At 37.4% G+C, this 23,224-nt stretch overlaps 1 protein-coding gene across 4 annotated transcripts in view; it reads left to right on the top strand.

The window, feature by feature from the left end:
• Positions 1-23,224, top strand: part of lrba (LPS responsive beige-like anchor protein) — a 283,887-nt gene that overhangs the window by 258,863 nt on the left and 1,800 nt on the right. For 3 of the 4 annotated variants that reach the window (XM_041260260.1, XM_041260252.1, XM_041260278.1), the window contains 6 exons: positions 2,355-2,547; positions 3,215-3,277; positions 5,344-5,499; positions 7,769-7,936; positions 18,323-18,424; positions 18,937-19,133. In XM_041260260.1, the coding sequence (XP_041116194.1) occupies positions 2,355-2,547; positions 3,215-3,277; positions 5,344-5,499; positions 7,769-7,936; positions 18,323-18,424; positions 18,937-19,133 (879 nt within the window). The remainder of the gene's footprint in view (positions 1-2,354; positions 2,548-3,214; positions 3,278-5,343; positions 5,500-7,768; positions 7,937-18,322; positions 18,425-18,936; positions 19,134-23,224) is intronic. The other variant, XM_041260269.1, reaches the window with a different exon arrangement.

Genomic DNA, 23,224 nt, shown 5'->3' with positions numbered 1-23,224 from the left:
ACATTTTAATGGGACTACTGAGGATTATCAATGCTGGGTGTAGTTTGTATGTATTAATTTTAATGTGTTCCCCACATATACGCAGGAGACCATGTTAACATGTAGCATCCAGTATGTAATTTAATGTAAAGACATTACACAGTATCATAGTTCACAAGAAACAGGTATGAGTTAACCATAATAGTAGCTTCCTAAAAACTAGTAATATTAAATATTGTGTGCTAGGCTGATCTCTGTCAATGTGGTGACTTTAAGTTTGCATTATGTATATTAATAGATTTCACAGACCATAAAAGTATAAAATAAGTAATAACCAAATGTCCCTGTTCCGAGTCTGATATGTCACTACTTCATATCAAGCAAAAATATAAGTGTGTATAATAGTGTAGTCCCTATTCTTTTTTTTTCAGAATTAAATATAAATAATAGGAATAAGCATTCTGAGCAGTTTTAAAGCTTTTCATCTACATTGTTTCTGCTGTTCATTTGTCCTTTGTCCAAATTCATTTTACAAATGCAAATTAGCCTTGACACGCCTAACAAGCTCAAACAGTTTTTGTTTGTTTCATTCTTCTCAAGATGGGAATGTCTTATCCTGCTGTGTAGACTGCATAAGCAGTAATTTACACCAGGTGTAGCAATTAGCTGCCACATGCACGTTGACTATTTTGTCTGAGTGTGCTGCTGTTGGCCAGTTCCCTGGTGCTTTCGCAGCATCAGATCGCTGGATTTAATTGAGGCCACATTAGATGAGGCATTACTGACACCTTTAATTGAATGAGTATTTGGGGAGGATTAACTCAAAATATTGATTGGTTTTAAGCCACTCACACAGAAGACCAGCAGAGCAGCTGATGAGAAGATCTATGATTCACATCTTAGGTGCACATTGCCTAAGAGATTAAAAATCAGCGGCTGCACGTTATAAAAAGGAGAATGCGTAAAGTTCAAGATTTCTTTAAGCAGGAAAAGACATTGAAGACTAGTCAGTTCTTTTTGGCAAACCCATAGTGCCAGCTTTTCATACACTGAATCAGCACACCACTGGGATATCAGATTGCTCTGCAGACAAGCCTTGCAACGATGAGCATCAGATGGCACTGCAAATCTGCAGCTGGAAACAGCTGGTATAGGAGAAGGGGGGGGGTCTTGTCATTGCAGCTGTCTAAAGAAAGGGCGACCAAGCATCCCTCTGTGCTCATGACATCAATTCAACAATACAGTGGCATCCAATTAATATTTGGTGTTAATGCATGTAATGTACAGATCAGCAGTTCTTCCCTCCATAACTGTTGTTACAGTGGATTATCCCCTGTTAATATTTCTCATTATTAATACATTTATTTGTTATCCCTATTTGTATGTATATTTTAATCACTTTTGGGCTACTTAAAATTTTACTTTATTATTCTATATGACTTTGATATAAAGGATAAATATGGAATGAGGTTTTTTTTTTGTCTATTAGGTAGCTTGGACATATCGGTATTTATTTTTAGAATTCTGCTGATAACTTATAATCGAGCACTGCATTTTGAGTTAATCGTTTTTAATTTTATTCATGTTTGTGTATGATGTGAGGCTGCAAATACAGGATCCAATTTTAATTTCTTGATTAGGTGTGTTTTTACTACAATCTACATTCCTGGGGTTTAGAAAATTTCAGATCCAAACTTCTGTTGGTTTCACCACTCTTATTGCACTAATGAATGTGTGGTGACTTTGTACTGAATGGATTGTGCCACTATAAATTGTATTACCCTTTTTGCAGTTCATGAAAATGACTAAATTACAGAATAGATAAAAGCTTAGAAACTAAAACATAGCAATTGTTCAATTCTCTCTTGTGTACTTGCCTATGTTAAGTTATTATTATTAATAATCTGAAAAGAAAAAAGTGACGCGATCCCCCTTCATCTTGCTATACCAACAATATTTAATTACTGTTGGTAATGGTGTTGATAAATGTGGATATATAATCAGTTATTTTAATAAGTTGAGAAGTATTGATAATAGTCCCTTTTTATTGTCGACAAATATTTTACAGCATCAGTGCAACTTCTCATTCCACCATTCAAACTCAGAGAAAATAAAATGTACTTCATTGCATTACAAGTTTGTAAACTGAACCTGAACCGAGTTCATTCCCTAAAACCCTGCATCGTTCTTTAAACAAGACTCCTGAATTATTTGCACTCCCCGGTCTGTCTGCTGCTCTTTGCTTGGTTTTGTCTTTTGCAGTGGCTTTCTAGTTTTAACCTGAGCTTTCTTCCCTGTGCTTCTCTTTCCTTTCGTCTCCCTTTCCCACCCTCCTTTCTTTGGTTTTCATTCCCCCATTGTGGGCCACTCAACAGTATCTCCTCCTGCAGACCCCAATGATGTTCACTGAACAAATGCAGCAGGACGTCATCATGGTGCTCAAGTTTCCGTCCAACTCCCCCGTGGCTCACGTGGCCGCAAACACGCAGCCTGGGCTGGCTGCACCCGCCATCATCACTGTCACCGCCAACAGACTGTTTGCTGTGAACAAGTGGCACGGGCTCAGTGGTGAGTCTGCACCAAATTTGCACTCTGCCCAATACTGTTTGCTTGATTTAGATGTTAAAAGCTATCTCCTGTTTTTAGTTTGTGAAAGCAGTACAGTATGCAGATACTGACTTTGTAAGGAATTCACTTGAGCATGTTTTAGTCAGCAGGTATTAAATAAAACAGAAAGAAACCTGTGTAAAATGTGTTAATTGTTAAACACGAAATGATGCTTTTCCCATCATTTTGAAATCTGCACATTATTAGGTACCAATGAATGGCTGTTAAATAAAAATAAGTGATCCAATAACTTGTCGGAATCTAATCTATTAAAACTCTGCAAACTTTCATCCGTTTTAATAGAAAATCCATTCTCTGTTGATTTTCTAATAACACTCACTAAAACTGAAAAATTTTCAATAATTTAGCAGTTTTAACGAATCGTATTAAATGCTTGTGTCCAATGAACTGCCATCTCAATTAATTCCCTTACAAGTGCATTTTCAATGATTGACTCTTAAACCACGAAATTTCTTATTTCTTAAATTTCTATACACCCAAACAAAAACAGCACAAAACACAATGTGCATACAGTCTAAATGCATATGCCTACTGGACTTTTCAAAACTATCATTTTTTTAAATCTAATTTGTCATCTGTTTTTGTTTTGCTTTTCCCCCTCATCCAGGCCACCAAGGCTCTGTCCAGGACCAGCCCTACCAGCTGCCAGTGGAAATCGATCCTCTGATAGGTCTGTCACTTGTCTCTTTTCCTCTGCGATTCATTACACTCTGTATGGTGGCCCTGAAGTGTAGATTACTGTTGTTTTTCACCTGTGCTCTCTCCGAATGGAATTTCCTTCATAAACCATTTGCATGCAAATTGGAATGCAATGAGCTGTAGCTTTGCCAGTATTTCATCATCCCCCCCTACCCCTCCTCGTTGGCTGCCTAATTTGAACAGGGATAAGACACTTGTCAGTGAAAATGAATATGGATGCTGTAATAATGTGTGATTGAGAATGTGCATGAAGTACTGTCAAGGCAATATTGGATCTTTTCATCACTCAGACTTGTTGATGAGCTGGAGAGAGGAGGCCTGATGATGAATTGCTCTCATAGTGCAGCAGCTCCATTGCTGGGGAATATTTTTTTTTTATATAATAACAGCAGGACTTCTAGCAGTTGTGCAAGGTGAAAAATAAAGTGTGTGCTTCCAGAATTTCATCAATAAGGAGATCAATCCCCCCCCCCCCCCACAAACCCCTTTTGTGGACCTGCTGTTCAGGCAAGAGCATGAATATGTAATTGCGAAAATTCTCCAGCGAATAAATTTTTTTTTTTTTTCTTTTTTTTTTTTTTTTTTTCCCATATTGGTTTAACATGCTTGATTTTCATTTTATTTTCATTTTTAAAATACAGGTTTATTGAGTCACCCTGGCTTTGTACTATATCTTTACAAAGTAAAAGCAGAATAAATTAAAATGCAACAGGCTATCAACACTAAAAGCATGAAAACATTGTCAACCAAAATATTTCCGTGAGCAGTTCATTTTACATTAATCTTGAAAGGCTAAAATGTTCAGAGCTATGTATGAAAGTTATTTTTTTATATGTGTTTTTATTATTATTACATAATGTATTATGTAATAATAAAACTATACACTTTCAAACATGAGGAAATAGTTTTCTGACAGAGTAGGAATAATAGTTTCATGAAACTATGGAAAATGTTAATACGACAGCTGGTTGCAAAAGCTTTTACAAAACAGAAATGTCTTAATTCAAATCCTGCTTCTTTCAACCATTGCATGAATTTTGCCTTAATAAATATCAGAGGGATTGTTTGCATTCCACAGCATTATTAATTTATACGTTGTATATTCTACATGACTAGATACACCAGGGCTAACAAGTTGTTATTATTAAGATGCTAGCTGAAGATTAACTACTGTTCCATTCCACAGGGTTCTCTTGCACCTGCTCATTTATGAAAGTATTAAGGAATATGTCAAATACTGTCCGGTGCCTCATAACATGATAGGCAGTATTTCCTGTAATCCTACTTTGTGTATCTCTGGTGCTTTTAGATTTATCACATCCTTTTTAAATTGTCTGAAATTGTAGAAACAACTTTCTACTAGCACATTTGGATATAAAATTGTCTACTAATGAGAAAATAGGAGTCGTATGGTGTAAGAAAATATGGTCCCATGAAATCTGGAGCTGATCATGTAAATGACATTGTATCTTATAGGAGAAATAATATCCATAATGGTAAACACTTACATGGATGCTATTGCTGATGTCAGGCTTACATAGTTCTTTTCATGTTACATATACACATACAGAAACAAAAAAAGAAATTGGGCAATGTCGTGTTTAGCTATACCAGCTGTATATTGCATTCAAGTAGATGTGCTGGCCGTACAATTTCTAAAACATTGTAATCAAAAACTAACATTAACCTATTCCTAACCAACTTACAAACCACCAAAGTAACACCTGCGTGGGTAGGAACTTTATTTCATTCAGCTCGGAAGCACAACATTAATCAGGTTTCCTTCCCTTTTCCATTGTTAGGCAGCATTTCTTCAGTGTTAAAATATTAGCGTTAAGGGAACTACTTTTAATTCAGCACTGGTTTATAAATTGCTTTGCACTGTATGTGTAATACTGTTGAATGAGCTGAACTGTATATGTGAATTTTTGCAATATTCTATGCAGTAGATGCATGCCAGTGAATGTCAGCGATCACCTTAAACATTGTACTCTGCCTGGCTCCCGAGCTCATTTGTGTGTGTGTGTGCTCTTCCAGCCAGCAACATCGGCACCCACAGGAGGCAAATCACTGACCTTTTGGACCAAAGCATTCAGATCCATTCCCAGTGTTTTGTCATCACCGCTGACAACCGATTCATCCTGGTCTGTGGTTTCTGGGATAAGAGTTTCCGTGTCTATTCCACTGACTCAGGTAATTGCATTATTCTCCTCCGTGTTCAGCCAACGAGAGACGCTAGCGAAGGGGGTCAGGGTCACAAATGAGGCTCGCAGGTTACAACTTCATACTCTGGTTTCATTTTAAAACCAATTGTGCCTTTTTAGAGATCTACACGGGTTCTAAATTTAATTTAAAGGCATACACAGCTGATTTTATGGGAACGAGGAGAGAAGTAGGGGAACGGTGGCTATACTGTAGCCTTATTACCTTGTGCCTATGTTAATATAAAATGGGTAGATTAAAAATGATTGTGCTCTAATTATTTGCAACCGACTGCTGTTGTTGCCTCACAATGGCTTCTGTCCTTTAGATTATAGGGGCAGAGTGTATGCTTATAATTTAAAAGTTAATTAGAACACGTTTTCTTCATCACACGTGTTTGTTGTACTCATTGGTGGAATGAAGGTGTGTAGTGGATATATCAAAGCATTCAGTTGTCTCTTTATTGAACCTATTTGCATGGGTGTATATCTGCATTAGCCTTTCAACTGAGAGACTGATTTTACATCACAGCAGGAGGCTGAAATGCAAATTCATGTTTCACTTTATAAAGCATTTATAATATAACTAAGAGGTGTGGTTTTATTTTTTTTCTGTTGTCTGGTTAATGAAAAAATCTTGTTCTTTTAAAAATAAAAAGATTTATAATGGCTAACCCTAAAAAAAACAAACAAACAACATTGTAGGGATAAAAATCTAGTTTTGTCGGTTTAATCTATAAAATGAGAACCCTTGGTTATTTGATATTTTTACTGCATTAAATTGTGTTCTTTAATATATTTTTTATATAAAGAATCAGCAATTCATGTTTTGCTGATTATTACTATGATAGCTAATAAAATAATGTATTACACCCTTTGTGTTTTTTTTCTTTTTTATACTTCCATATTATAGCAAAGGAATGTTCTGTAATGTTTCATCGGTTGTCTGAGATCTGTTTTTTGATCCCTACTCATTTAGGGTTTTGGGGTACATTGGCAGATACTGAGAACAATTTGTTTATCATAATGACATTTCATCAGCATGCTACTGCTTGTAATTAAAATAAAAGGACAATGCAGTTGTTTATTTCTCAGCCAATATAGTTGCAAACACATTTCCCCCAGCCACCAACACATACCGCACCAACCAACAAACTGTCATTTAAGACTCAAGCAACTGTCGGTTAGTACATTGTAAATTTACAGGAAACGAGTTGTTTAGTTCTCTAGTTATGACCTTAGCTGCGTCATAAGGTTCAGTTCTGTGACTGGCCATTGATATTGTGTATCAGAATTAAAAGTTCTACCTGTCAAGCACAAAGTCTGAAAGCATCTTAGTATATTTTTAAAGCCTGACATTTAAAATATTTATTTTACATTCTTAATATCAGATTTTCTTTTAAGAAAATAGTTCAATATATTGTATTTGGGGTATGTTGATTTTATATTTGCTCTCAATACAGTGGTGCCCATACTGTAAGTATTTACACTTCTAAATTCCATTGTTGTTCCTCTGAGAAACATTCAGTAATTCTTGATATTAATTCAGTGTTTTAATACTGGAGTGAAAATATCAAGAATTCCCATTTATGAATCCATTCAAGCAATCAAAGAAGGGGGGGGGGGGGGGGGTTGCATCTGCTATGACAAGTTGTCTAGAAGCTGTGACGAATCCAAATAAGGTAATGCTAAGTTTTGCTAAAGATACAGTGGTCAGGACTTCTTATTATTGTTCATTTTATACTTATTTTCAACTTAAAGTTAAACACTAAATACTTTCATAACCATTAATGTAATTAAGTATGCAATTAACTGGTGACAGTACTTTCAGACAGTTAAAAAAAAAATTGATTTAAGTATCTAAACTCACAAGGGGTCAGTAGTTAATTGGCATCGCTGTGCTTGTAAGCAGTTAATTGTTTTAAAAAAAAATTTGGCAATTAGCAAGAAATGTATGTAAGAATATACAGTACAGTTTTAGGATCATTCTAGAATAATGTAATCATGAAATAAAATGTGGCTTGAACTGGGGGGGGGGGGGGGGGGGGTGTTGCATGATAACACAACATTGCATTTAGAAAATAGAATTATTGAGGCCTATTTTGAGGTATAAAGGATTCCACTCGTGGGTTAATACATCAAATAAATATAAACTGCAGGCATTAACATGGAAAACAATGTCCACACTTGGATATCATAACCTGTATTCCATCTGATTTGTTTTGAATATGTGTGAAAACCTGGGCTTTGCTGTCTTTCAGGTAAACTGACTCAGATAGTTTTCGGACACCGAGATGTGGTAACGTGCCTGGCCAGATCCGAATCATACATCGGTGGAGACTGCTACATTCTCTCGGGGTCCCGAGATGCCACCCTCCTACTATGGTATTGGAACGGCAAGAACAATAGCATTGGAGAAAATCCAAGCAGTAAGTACAGCTCAAACAGATTATCATTGGAGAAAACCTGGGCACTAAGTACAGCTCAGATACAGTATCACTGGAGAAAACCCGGGCACTAAGTACAGCTCAGATTCAGTACCATTGGAGAAAACCTGGGCACTAACTACAGCTCAGATACAGTATCACTGGAGAAAACCCAGATGTAAGTACAGCTCAGATAATATCACTGGAGAAAACCCAGACGTAAGTACAGCTCAGATACAGTATCACTGGAGAAAACCCGGGCACTAAGTACAGCTCAGATTCAGTATCATTGGAGAAAACCCAGCAGTAGGTACAGCACAGATACAGTATCACTGGAGAAAACCTGGGCACTAACTACAGCTCAGATAATATCACTGGAGAAAACCCGGGCAGTAAGTACAGCTCAGATACAGTATCACTGGAGAAAACCCGGGCAGTAAGTACAGCTCAGATACAGTATCACTGGAGAAAACCCGGGCAGTAAGTACAGCTCAGATAGTATCACTGGAGAAAACCCAGGCAGTAAGTACAGCTCAGATACAGTTTCACTGGAGAAAACCCAGACGTAAGTACAGCTCAGATACAGTATCACTGGAGAAAACCCGGGCGTAAGTACAGCTCAGATACAGTATCATTGGAGAAAACCCAGCAGTAAGTACAGCACAGATACAGTATCACTGGAGAAAACCCGGGCGCTAAGTACAGCTCAGATACAATATCACTGGAGAAAACCTGGGCAGTAAGTACAGCTCAGATACAGTATCACTGGAGAAAACCCAGGCACTAAGTACAGCTCAGATACAGTTTCACTGGAGAAAACCCAGACGTAAGTACAGCTCAGATACAGTATCACTGGAGAAAACCCAGGCAGTAAGTACAGCTCAGATACAGTTTCACTGGAGAAAACCCAGACGTAAGTACAGCTCAGATACAGTATCACTGGAGAAAACCCGGGCACTAAGTACAGCTCAGATTCAGTATCATTGGAGAAAACCCAGCAGTAGGTACAGCACAGATACAGTATCACTGGAGAAAACCCGGGCACTAAGTACAGCTCAGATACAATATCACTGGAGAAAACCCAGACGTAAGTACAGCTCAGATACAGTATCACTGGAGAAAACCCGGGCACTAAGTACAGCTCAGATCAGATCAGTATCATTGGAGAAAACCCGGGCAGTAAGTACAGCTCAGATACAGTATCACTGGAGAAAACCCGGGCACTAAGTACAGCTCAGATACAGTATCACTGGAGAAAACCCAGACGTAAGTACAGCTCAGATACAGTATCACTGGAGAAAACCCAGGCACTAAGCACAGCTCAGATACAGTATCACTGGAGAAAACCCAGGCACTAAGTACAGCTCAGATACAGTATCACTGGAGAAAACCCAGACGTAAGTACAGCTCAGATACAGTATCACGGAGAAAACCCAGCAGTAAGTACAAAAAGAGAACAACCAAAACAGTATCACTGGAGAAAACCCGGGCACTAAGTACAGCTCAGATTCAGTACCACTGGAGAAAACCTGGGCACTAACTACAGCTCAGATACAGTAACACTGGAGAAAACCCAGATGTAAGTACAGCTCAGATAATATCACTGGAGAAAACCCAGGCACTAAGTACAGCTCAGATACAGTATCACTGGAGAAAACCCAGACGTAAGTACAGCTCAGATAGATTCTCACTGGAGAAAACCTGGGCACTAAGTACAGCTCAGATTCAGTATCATTGGAGAAAACCCGGGCAGTAAGTACAGCTCAGATACAGTATCACTGGAGAAAACCCGGGCAGTAAGTACAGCTCAGATACAGTATCACTGGAGAAAACCCAGGCAGTAAGTACAGCTCAGATACAGTATCACTGGAGAAAACCCAGACGTAAGTACAGCTCAGCAGTAACCCGGGCAGTAAGTACAGCTCAGTACAGCTCAGATACAGTATCACTGGAGAAAACCCGGGCAGTAAGTACAGCTCAGATACAGTATCACTGGAGAAAACCCGGGCAGTAAGTACAGCTCAGATACAGTATCACTGGAGAAAACCCAGTAAGTACAGCTCAGTGGAGAAAACCCAGACGTAAGTACAGCTCAGATACAGTATCACTGGAGAAAACCCGGGCAGTAAGTACAGCTCAGATACAGTATCACTGGAGAAAACCCAGACGTAAGTACAGCTCAGATACAGTATCACTGGAGAAAACCCAGGCAGTAAGTACAGCTCAGATACAGTATCATTGGAGAAAACCCGGGCAGTAAGTACAGCTCAGATACAGTATCACTGGAGAAAACCCAGGCAGTAAGTACAGCTCAGATACAGTATCACTGGAGAAAACCCTAAGTACAGGATTCAGCAGTAAGTACAGCTCAGATACAGTATCACTGGAGAAAACCCGGGCAGTAAGTACAGCTCAGATACAGTATCACTGGAGAAAACCCGGGCAGTAAGTACAGCTCAGATACAGTATCACTGGAGAAAACCCGGGCAGTAAGTACAGCTCAGATACAGTATCACTGGAGAAAACCCGGGCAGTAAGTACAGCTCAGATACAGTATCACTGGAGAAAACCCGGGCAGTAAGTACAGCTCAGATACAGTATCACTGGAGAAAACCCGGGCAGTAAGTACAGCGCAGATACAGTATCACTGGAGAAAACCCGGGCAGTAAGTACAGCTCAGATACAGTATCACTGGAGAAAACCCAGACGTAAGTACAGCTCAGATAGATTCTCACTGGAGAAAACCCGGGCAGTAAGTACAGCTCAGATTCAGTATCATTGGAGAAAACCCAGACGTAAGTACAGCTCATAGATTCTCACTGGAGAAAACCCAGGTAGTAAGCACAGCTCAGATTCAGTATCATTGGAGAAAACCCAGCAGTAAGTACAGCACAGTATCGTTGGAGAAAACCCAGCAGTAAGTACAGCGCAGATACAGTATCACTGGAGAAAACCCGGGTAGTAAGTACAGCTCAGATACAGTATCACTGGAGAAAACCCGGGCAGTAAGTACAGCGCAGATACAGTTTCACTGGAGAAAACCCGGGCACTAAGTACAGCTCAGATACAGTATCGTTGGAGAAAACCCGGGCAGTAAGTACACCTCAGATACAGTATCACTGGAGAAAACCCGGGCACTAAGTACAGCGCAGATACAGTATCACTGGAGAAAACCCAGACGTAAGTACAGCTCAGATACGGTATCACTGGAGAAAACACAGGCACTAAGTACAGCTCAGATTCAGTATCATTGGAGAAAACCCGGGTAGTAAGTACAGCTCAGATACAGTACGAGTATGAACCCTGTGCTTCAGCAGCTCAAATACCAGCTGCTTAACAAATATTACAGTCCACTTTAACAGATATTCTCTGTACTAGTTTATATATTTAATGTGCACGTGACACGACTTCTAAGAGAAATAAACAGCTTTTCATTTAGCAGCTAATTTTTGATATGATATTGTTTGTGCTTTATTAATTTATATTGGATTTTAGGCAGCAAATCTATTTTTGCACTGATGTATTTATTTTCTAGTTGACAATGCACAATACCATTTTAGTAATTTATTTTCAGAAGCTTTTTCTGTACATTTTGTCAGTGACATTTAGTTTTTAAATGCCAGCGCATTAGGATTCTAAAGGCCACCGGCAGACAACAAATGTGCCCTGATTCAAAGACACGTGAAAGTTCACCAGCCAATGACAGTAATTCATTTCAAAAGGGGGTGGGGGACAATACAATTGAAGTGTTATGGTCTAGCCTTGCTTACAATAACATATGGCTTTGGAAAAGATCAAAGAACAGCAGACACATAATGTTGCTGTGTGCAACTCTTACCTTGCTAATTTGGTTGTTTTAGATGCAGTACGTGACATTGAGTGTGTTTATACAAATGTACTAGAATTTATGATAAATTGCAATTTTATTAATGATGCACATCAGCATTTCATTTAGAAGCCCTTTTAAAGCCAGTTTTTTCGTCAATACAATTTTTTTTTTCCAGTCAGTGCCTCATGTTAAAATGCATCTTCATTTGTATGGATGCATAGACTTAATTATAAGGCATATTAACATGCTGATTTGTAAAAATGAAAACAGAACTCCTACAAAGCTAGTAAAAAATAAATAAATAAATAATCAGCAATCATATTTAGTAAAACAACAACAAAAAAAGTTTTCCTTTTGTCCATTCCTTTTAAGTACACACCCTAAATACTGAGGTAAAACTAGAAGACAAATATATCAACTTTACCTATCAATTTTTTTTTTCAACACAACTAATTATTATTTACTGTTAATTTGTATTTTAGTTCTATAATTCCAGTTAGTTTTTTTATAATTTTGTTTAAAAACATTTTACGCTTTGTCTTGGGATCAGACTTATTTTTTGTGGTCCTTGTCTGAAAAGCACAGGACATTTTACTGTATTGTATTTACCAATTTAACCATGTTGAACACAAGTTCATTCCAGGCAGACTGCTTCCCAAATGTTAAATGTTGCAACACTGAATTCACCTCATAACAGTAGGTCTACATTTACTGCATATCAAAGCATCTGAGCAGCAAATTGTATGGTGTCTAAAGGTTAACAAATATCTTGATTTTCTAAAAAACAGATTTCTTTAATACAGTATTTTCAAAGGATGCAAGGATGCTGAGAATGTTTTGTGAAAATATGAATGTGTACCGGTAGGGTTAAGTTAAAGTGTTCCTATATGGAGATGGTTCCACTCGCTCCACAAATAATGGGAAAACACAACACTAGGATGTCCACCTATGAGAAAATCCTTGCCACAATGATCATTTCAAAACCTCTTAAATATAACATTGTGTTTTACATGATTGAGATAGAAGGATATTTACCACTGTTTTAAACCTTTTGTATAAATAGTCTTCAACAGTGGTGCTCCAAATGGCATAATATTGTGTAAATACAAATACAGTATTACAAGCATTCCCCAACATTTTCAATTATTTCACACATATATTCTCTTTCTTTTAAAGCTGTGTCATTTTACTAACTTTGCATATTCACATTTGTGTGTTCTGTTGAATCAGAAGGAAAAAACAGTGATGGAATTCTAATCATGTTAGTTTAGTAAAACGGCAGAATAATGTGATGCTCCATTGCCGCAAGTAGGTTTGTTAGCCATAGGGCTTAGAAACATTAATGAGCCTCAAACAGATGACTTGCCTGGTCCATCCTTGATGAAGTTTATGCAAGGGATTGTTTTTGTTACACTCGGGCATTGATTACACATTCTGCCATCCAAAACCCATCTTGGCTGTCAGGTATCATTCATTCTCCTTCATATGTAAATACATTGTTTCAAGCCCAGGGTATGCAACGGCAAGGATGGTAGCCAAAGGGAATCCAGGTAGGAAATTCCTTTCTGAATGCATACTCCACAAATAAGCCAGATTAGAGTGCCATCTTGTGGTAAAAACATGCAGTAGCCAAACTAATTACGTCCTTTCTATTTGTAAACAGCAAGCATAAGTAAGGTTTCCTCTTTAACATCAACTCAGTGCTTTATTAACAGTTTGTAAATACCAATTTGGAATAAATTGAAGAGTAGTAAATAAAACATAAATCGCAGAGTAGTATGCGATCCATATGCTGTAAGTACTAGAAAAAATATATTTACTGTGGAATCTCTTTTTTTTTTTATACTTCTGAAAATAAAAAGGGTATTTCCCTCCCCCTTCCTAGAAATAAACCTACATTTTGAATTTTTTTTCCTGCATAAATAAGAATTAATTAAATAATCTAAAAATAGTTTGGGGGCATAACTTTTGTGCATAGTTTAAGCAGAATGTAATTGCTGTATTTAAAAAGAAAAGCATTTTTAGATCACCAAATAGTTAAACATGTGTCCAGTTTCTTCAGAAAGAAGTGTGAGTACGTAAGATGCATATTCAAGGTAAATTATACTCTTCCTTCTCTTGTCTGTTAAAAAAAAAAAAAAAAAAAAGTAATTATAATCAGATGTTACCTACCAAATGTGCACCATATGGAAAAATGGTTAATTGATACACCAATATATCAGTTTTATGGCTCTTGTTTTTTTTCTTTTTTTTGTAGAACTCTTACTGCATGTTTTAATCCCAGGAGTTGGAAAACATAAATAAAATATAAAAAGCTGAGTATGTTTAACAGATTTTAAGGTTATGTTAATTAAATCAGCAAGTCTGGTTTACTACCTGTGGTTGTTCCCTTGTTCTTAAAATAAATTTCTCAAAGCATTGGAGGCTCAGTTTGTCACTGAGCGCTGTTACTGCTATAAGGAGAGGTGCCTTGCATTATTTAAGACTGGAGGTAGCATTATATTAGAGGATCAAATATGGAAGACACATTCCTCTGGTGAACTTCAACCCTCTTTTTCTATTAGGCACTGCTCTGACATTAAGAGAGTCCCTCATGGAAGGAACAGCAGTTTACAGTAACAGCTAAGAGCTGACTCAAGCCACCTTTTCAGACGTGTGTGTTGAGTTGTTAGAAGGACTAATTGCTGGTTGATTCGTAGGTAGGGGTCTACTTAAATCACAGAGAATTAACATATTTTTCCCGGGTAGGTTTTTCCTGCGCTGACTTTCCAGTTTGTTTTCTGAAAGCTGTTATTTGTTTTACATTCTGTTTGGCAGCCTCTGTAGTAGCCTTTTCCTTAATTGTGTGATTCTGAAGCTAAATGTTTTCTAGTGTTTTCTCCAGTGTCACAGTACAAGATGTGGAAAACCATTTTACCTCCATCTGTATTTAAAGTTTCTTTGGGAAACGTCTTCACATGAGCCTCAGTGGAAATATACTTTGCTTTTTTTTTCTTGTTGTCCATTTTTAGTATTTAACTTCCAATGCTGAAAACTAGATTTTAGCAACCTAAATCAAAATAACAATGCAACACTGACTTTGTCCCACCTCCTACTGTATAGTACAGGTCACAGAAAAGCCAGTACAGACCCACTGATAGGCAGAGTAAAACATCATTGTCATGTGAACAGTAAACAAGAAAGTTAATTGCTTTGGAGTATTTTTTTTAAATGGCATTTATCTAAGGACTTTTTATTTTTTTTGCCTAAGTAGCAATGCACACAAGACAGTGAAGGAATAAAAAAAAAAAAGCCTATCTACAGAATGATGTATCGGCGCAGTGCAAATAATTGCGGATGCAGTATGTTGTGGCCAGGCAATTATTTTGCTCTGCGCCCTATGTAAGCTTAAGAGCAATGCAAATTACTCAACATGCACAAATAATGATCCACATTCCAGTCTTTCTGCAATCTTGCCCTTGCGACGGCTTTGGTATACTCATCCGTTAGGTAATGGTCACATTTCATACTTGAAAGGGAAAGTTGGATTATTATCATAACCCTGGTTCCCTGAAATAGAAATGCAACCATTAACCTGGCAGGCTTGAAGAAAGGAAAAATGACGCTGAGGTCTGTGAGCACTGTCATTTTATGCCCTTGGGGTGGGTCATGACTGCATCACAGGCTCAGCTGAGCAGCCTTGGTATAGACTATTCAGGTTTCAGGATCTTTAGGAGGTAAACACCCATTGGGTAATGGTTACATTCCTAATTCAGGGAACCAGGGTTTGATAGTAACCCAACATTCTATATGATGGAAGAAACCATAGTAGTTTATGGAATCCCAGCATCCTGTGGTATCTTTATATAGCACAGGCAGTGTACCTTGTACTGTTGGAGATAAATCCATAGAACCTTTGGTCTCCTTGCCCATTATACACAGCTTGCCACTCAGAGCTTATTTAAATCTCTGTCTAGCGTTAAGTCGCTCTGGTCAAGAATAAAACCCACAACCTCCAAATCTAGTAGCACACTCATTCGCCCCTCTTAACTCTGTCAGCTTTTGCTGGCTAAACACTGAGTGGATTTTTACAAGACCCTCGTGCACAACTATTTCTAGTGATAAACAAACGGCTCCTCATAATGAACTTCTAATGAACTCACTACCGTATCTGAGAAAGTGGTTCACCGCAACCTTTTCAATCAGATCAAAGCTGCAGAGGTTTAGAAGGAATTGTCAGCCATACAGCAAAAAGTGATTTCAACTGTATGTTGTAAAATAGAACAAAGTGGTAGGAAGTTTTATAATCCCCACAGTTACCTTTTAAAGAAAACTCCAACCAGCCCTAGAACATTTTTTCAATCAGCCATTCTCCAGGAGCGATTAGGCTGCTTTCGTCCCGCCTTGTCTGGTCCTGTGTGTGTAATAATTTGCATGACTTTACATCAGAAGGGTAGATGATTCATATTTAAATGGTTCTAGGTTGAGCTGCAACACTAAATTCATACTTTTACAAAAGTATTTGGGCAATCCAACATATTTTGTGATAATTATAGAATAAATATACATAATCATCAAGTGCTAATACATAAATAAGAAATGTCTGATTAAAAAGCAACACAAAAATGGTTAAAACTAAAGAATACAACAACAATCTCAAAATGGCAGTGGTACAACTGAACAAAAAAGGAGAAACTACCCGGAAATTAGCAGAGTCAGTTTACTGAAAAGCACTGTGTGGCTATTATTGACAAGCACAGAACAGGAACTACTGCAACTAGCTTCAGGTGTGGAAGAGCAAGAAAGATTTCTGCAAAATCTGGAAGAAGAAACATGTGAGCAGCCTGACAAAATCCTCGGATTACTGCAAAAGATTTGACTCAAGAATTGAGAGAAGATGGTGAAGAAATTCAGTCTTTTAGTTTGCCTGGTTTTGCTGGGTCCTCTCTTGTTTCACACTGCTTTCCTCTGAATATCTTAATGATCTTGTCCATCGAATGAAACCCACCTCATGGTTACTGGATCCTATTCCCTTTGTTCTTTTTCGTTCTTGTCTTGCAAATCTTAGCCCCTTGGTGTTAAATATTTGAAATGACGCCCTGAACTCTGGCATGTTGGAAGCTGCTTTTAAAACGACAACAGTCACTCCAGTGCCTAAAAAGCTAACATGGCTTTGGATAATTTTAATAATTATCGTCCCATCTCAAATCTGCGCTGCCTTGATAAAATATTAGCGCGAGCTGTCACTTTGCAATTAAATTGCCATCTAACTGCAAATAAACTCTATGAACCTTTGCAATCTGGTTTTCGACAACTACACTGTACTGAAAGTCTTATCTTGCTGGGTGTCAACATTTTGTCTCTCTTGGTGGTTTTAGTTCTGAGGTTGGGCTAGTAACATATGGTGTCCCACAGGGCTCAATTTTGGGCTCCCTACTATTTTTTATTTACGTGTTACCCCTTGGTCACATACTAAGATTACATGGCCTGAATTATCATTTTTATGCAGATGACACCCACATTTATGTGCATACTAAATCTGATATTGATGTTGCAGCCTCTGTGCTTTCTGCTTTTCTGATATTAAGAGTTGGATGTCACAAAACTTTCTGCAACTTAACTGTGACAAGACAGGGGTTATGTTGCTAGGCACTGCCAACCATGTACTTAAAACCAATGCTGTAAACATGTCAGTTGATGGTACCATGCTTGGGTTTAGATCCCAAATGAAAAATTTCAGAGTTATTTTTGATCCTGGATTAACTTTTGAACCTCATGTGCAGAATACTGTTAAGGCATAATTTTTCCACCTTAGAAATGTCACTAGAGTGTGACCTGTGCTTTCTGCTTCTGTAGCTGAAAATTGGTTCATGCATTTTGTTTTTCGAGGATTGGTTATTGTAACGCTCTGCTTGCAGGTATCTCCAAAAGCACATTTTCTATGGGTGATGAGGCTTTATGTTGTTTTGCCCCAAAACTGTGGAGTACTATTCCTAAAGAGATCAGGGATTCTGCCACTCTTAATGCTTTTAAATCTAGCTTAGACGTACTTTTATGACTTTTTATGTTCTGGTTTGTTTGTTTGTAAAGTGCTTTGAGATGTTGCTTTTAAAGGCATGATATAAAAAAAATTATTATTATTATTATTATTATTATTATTATTATTATTATTATTATAAGCATTCTGCAAAGTATACAAAGGAATTTCTGGGAAAAAAAAGATGATTAAAATGATGGATTGACCATCTCGGTCCCCAAAGTTGATAGCAGAACTCAAAGCTGTATGTGTTGAAGAATGGGCAAAAATATCTCCGGAAAAGATGCCAGGAACTGCCAGGAAAAGTTAGTTTTTCATGTTGTTTTTGATTTTATGCATGTTATGTAATAATTTGTTGTTTTGTTATAAAGCTGAATCTCTACTTGAATTTATATCTTTCAATAGAAAAATTAGAAATTATAGAAATCATGTTGTGGTTTTTCACACAGGGCAGCAAATGTTGTTTTTAATCGTTTCATCAAGGGGCTTGCAATAAACCAGAGAAACAGCAGTGAGACTCTCATCGTGTGACTTTTTGTTTCAGCTGAGTTCGTCACACCCAGAGCAGTTTTGACAGGACATGACTGTGAGATTACCTGTGCGACTGTGTGTGCTGAACTGGGCCTGGTCATCAGTGGCTCCAAAGGTAAGCTATGCTAAGATTGTTTTTATTTATTTATTTATTTATTATATTAAAGAAAAATATCTTAAAATACATAAACAAATTGAATGCATTTCAATACTCGCACTATATTTTGGAAAAAGAATAATGCTGACATCGTTAATTGCCTTTAATTACCTATTGTAAACAAAGAGATAGACTTCAATCACTTGCTATTAAGTTTTATTATTGCTTCATTAAGTATTATGTGCATGTCGTTTTTGATGCATTTCATAAAAATGTCGTTTTGTCTGGTGAACTTAGCTAAAAAATAAGACTATTGCAGAGACTACCCTTTAATACAAATGTGCTGGGAATCTGATCATGAAATTTGCTTGCTTAAAAGCGCTGTCTACATGTAAACTTAACTTCAAACAAAATGAACAGCGCTTGGTAAGAATGCTAAAAGGTTCCTCTACCCCCACAGCTACATTCCGTATTTAACATCAGCCAGACACCTCATTACTTTAAATGTATTTTTCCTGTCTGTCTCTCAGAGGGTCCTTGCCTGATACATTCTATGAATGGAGATCTCCTGCGGACCCTGGAAAGCCCGGTAAACTGTGTATGGCCGAGACTCATCCAGTCCTCCACTGAAGGGCACTGCGTGGTTTACTATGAAAAGGGTCTCTTCTGCGTTTTCAGCGTGAACGGGAAGCTGCTGGGCCACATGGAAGTGGAGGAAAATGTCAAGGTGTGTATTTGTGGAAAATCTGCTCGGCATAGAGGCTTATCTAACCTGACCTAAATCACACCAAGTCTAAACAGTGCCTTTATTTGTGGTTTTCTGATCAAACATTTGGGTCAGTTTCCATTGCTGTAATGAAGCATTCTATTTTATTATATATTCCAGTAACTTTGTAAAGCAAATAAACAGTGGTTATTTAGATCTGTGCATTCTTGGTTAAATGTTAGTTGCATATTTTTATTTTCCCTATAAAATAAAAAAAGTCCATTGTGCTCCCAATATATGCCCACCATGCCTACCCATAATGGGTCTTTTATAAATCAGCTTGCTCTTATGAGAGTTGATTGATATGTGGGGAAATCCCCTGCAGCTGCATGTAAGATCTCGGCTCAGAGGAATGAATCTGGCAAGCTTCTGTTATAGGGGCCTATGAAATCGTTGCGGAGAACACAGACGGAATCGCAGAATTCAGCGGAAAAAAACGGAATTAGCCACCCAAGGACTTTTGCCAAAATCAATTTAAACAAACAAAATAAATGTGTATATATTTATAAAATTACATTGAAATAACACGATGTTTGTATGACGAGGCTTCAAGAAACACACGTCATGGGAACGCATGAAAAAACTGTTTTTGCACCTCTCAGCCACTACACACGACCGTGATTTTAACTGCTTCTGGTGCCACTTGACTTGCTAGCTACCGTTATCGCTTGGGATAAAACAACTACCTATAAGTTATTCTGAGCAGGTAGTACTGTAATGACTACTGCAGAATGCATTGACTAGTTGCTGCATTTCTTCTCCAAAGTTCTCAGGTAGATATAATTAACGTGCCTTTTTATTAAATTAGAATAAATCAACATATTTAGGCTTTTATTTATGTTGTTTGTCATTAATTAATAATGAAAACATTAAAGTGTTTTGAAATGTTATAGTTCAGCTTGTGTTGAAAAGAAAAACTACTTTTTTTTTTAAATGTACAATATTCCTAGTTTGTTTCTATTACTTCGTGCCAATTTGTACCCTTTTCTGAAAGCACTTTGATTAAAACCATTTAGAAAGGGTTTGTTTGTCATTTTTTCATGCATTTCTAGCTTCATCATTGCTGTCAACGTATCAAACACTTGTGGCTGTAAGTAAAAAAAATTTAAAAAAAAACTAACAAATTACAGATTTTTTTAAACCGAGAAATCAGAAATTAGGAAAAAATAAATCAGAAAATGCAAAATAATAAAACACATTTCGGAGGGCCCAACTGTTGCTCTTAACCCTGAAATAAAAATCTGCAAACTCAAACTATCAACTCAGGTGATTGCTGATTCTGTTCCAAATGGCAGCAACATTTGATTTAAAGACTGCACCAGTGTATTTATGGTGTAGCTATTAAGGATAGAATACTGTGTTCTTTTCCTTCTCCTGATGTGGTGGTGGTGGTGTTGTTATTATTATTATTATTATTATTATTATTATTATTTTTTGTTTTGTTATTAGTATTATTATTAGTATTAATATTATTATTTTATAGGGCATTTCCAGGACACAGCAGGGGATTACTTCCCTCTAACCCTTTGAGAAATTATCCCAAAACCATCCCAGTCAGCTACAGTACAAAGCTATCTGCTGGTGTGGTGAAGCAGTTTAATTTATGAATAGATACGCTCAATAGTTCAGAAACAAATACCTTTTTAGATCTTGCTGAACACAATACATTCACGTATCCCTGGCGACCATACACACTGTAGAGTTTGCATTTATCTAGAGAGCGGGTTATCTGATTTGGTTAGGGAGGATTCTTTAGCATAAGATATTGAGTGCATCAGGATTCAGAGATATAAAAGGAATTCCGTCCATCTCTCTGTTCACATTTCACAATTCTTTAACATAAACATACAGTGGATGTGGGTCACGGGGAACTACTTTCTCGTGGTGTTCATAGCTAGATTGCTGTCAGTTCTTGCAGATATGTATCTTACATTACATTTGGTAGAAAGTTCATTAAATGGCTGAACTGGTATTGTTAAATTGTAGCCGTTCCATAAGAAAAATACATGGTGGATTTCCTGTTACGTGTGACTTGTGAACGATTGCCCTGTGTTTTTCTTGGTGGATTTCTGTCTGACAGTATATCAGATCTGGAACAATCCCTGCAGTGTTACAGCCACTCCTGCAGGACTGGGCAATGCCACCAAGGCACCAGAAGTTCTGTTTTTAAGCTGACTGTCAAAAAAACAGATGCATTTCTCCCTATTGGACTGTAGCCTTAAACAGTCTGCAGCCTTTTCTCCCAGAGCCTCTGCACTTTATCATGCAAGCCAGTAACATTATGATTAAAGAACAGCACTTTCGAAGTTGCTTTCTCCCTCTCGAAATGGAACTTGCAGGTCAGAATGTTGTTCCTCTGGGTCCAGCATGGCGGAAAGTTTTTTGATTTGCATTTCATGTCAGGGTGCAGGGAAAATTGCAGGATGTTGACAAGGGGTTACCATTTACAATCATCAAGCACAGAGGACAGGTTTCTTATTCATCCAGCACGGCACTAGAAAAGTACTGAGAGGCTTCCGGCCTGCCTGGGAAAGCTCCAAGACGTAATCAGAGCTTCACACCTGCTTTTTATTTAAAGGCCCTTCTGCACTTTTGTAACCCAGAACTATAACCTGTTTTAATTTTTTGTTTCAGCAGTGTTTTTATTTGTAGAATCCTTTGTTCTCATGGAGCATTGGTACTATATCAAATAGCTGGATTGCTTTCTGACTCATGTAAAATGTTTCCCGACAGATCCCCATCGAGAGCAGAGCAGTGAGGGGCTGCTCTCTTGTTTTATAGCGTGAGCACCAGCCTGCTGGAAAGGAAAACCATTTTATGCACTACCTGCCAGCTCAGGAGAATGCGTTGACAGTCATTGGGTAGAAAGCTAAAGTCACTAATCCTAACCCTAAGCTACAATAGCACAGGTTAATTTGGCATGTTATTGTTGATAGCCATGTTGCATTTCATTCATGTAGATTCATTCCTTATCCCTTGCCAAAAACACATTTCTTTGCTATTGTAAAAAACTATATACCGTATCCTATTTTCTGCATACTTGAGCTAGCGATGGATGCAATGTTTTTTGTATTATTATTATTACTCTAGAACCTTTTGATTCAGTATCAAATCCTGAAGCATGCAAAAATTAATTAACTTGTACTTCTGAAATTTTAATGTTGTGTTACGAGGGGCCTGTAGTAGACCTAGAACTCCACTGAACCGAGAACCAAAGGTTAATGGAATTCTACTAGTGGAATTATCAAGCATGGTAAATTGTTATTTCTGAGCCTGAGATTGAAATTGGTTATACCTCGTCTTTGTGTTACTGAACTGAGGGAGGCTGAGTTAATTTCACCCCATCTGATTAATCTTTTTATTCCTTTGTGCAAACAAACATCGGGGGGACGTTGTCCTTTTTATGTTATTCCTATAACGCACATTACTGCAGTGCTGCTCTGCGTGCAATAAGAGAGTGTAGTGATTAGCAATTGTTATTGGAACAATTGATGGGAATTGACATAATTATACACACTCTTGGATCCCAATAAACAATTTCAATTCAGCTATGTTTTATTAGATTCATTGATGAGCGTAAATAAAAGATGTATTTATTTATTTTTTCTCTTTTTTTTTTTTTAAATGGGTTATATCATAAAGTTCTGGATACAACTGGATTAAGTTTAACAGCTAATTTAATTCAGAAGGGCAAGTCTAAAAAAAAATATATATATTTTATTTATAATTCATGATTTTGGAAGCCTTAAACATGCATAAACAACATACCAAAATGCATTAATGATATTTATATGCACTGCAAGATCGTTTATTTGATAGTACAGACTTTCTAAGCCATGTTTACAATGAACCACCTTCACATGTACAAAAACTTGCACAGGGCTTGCTGGGTTTCTGATAGTTACTAGGGGTTCAAATACAATTTTTTTCAACCCCCTCATCTAGTGAGGCCCTTGCATTTTAATGTAATCCTTATGGCACAAGGAAACCCAGACAAAATATTCTGTAGTATTTTCCACTGTGAAGCCTGGCTGTTACATTTGATCTCTTTA

This window comes from Polyodon spathula, chromosome 1 (assembly GCF_017654505.1).
Source record: "Polyodon spathula isolate WHYD16114869_AA chromosome 1, ASM1765450v1, whole genome shotgun sequence".
Classification (NCBI taxonomy): Eukaryota; Metazoa; Chordata; class Actinopteri; order Acipenseriformes; family Polyodontidae; genus Polyodon; species Polyodon spathula.
This window is presented reverse-complemented; position numbering and strand designations above follow the sequence as displayed.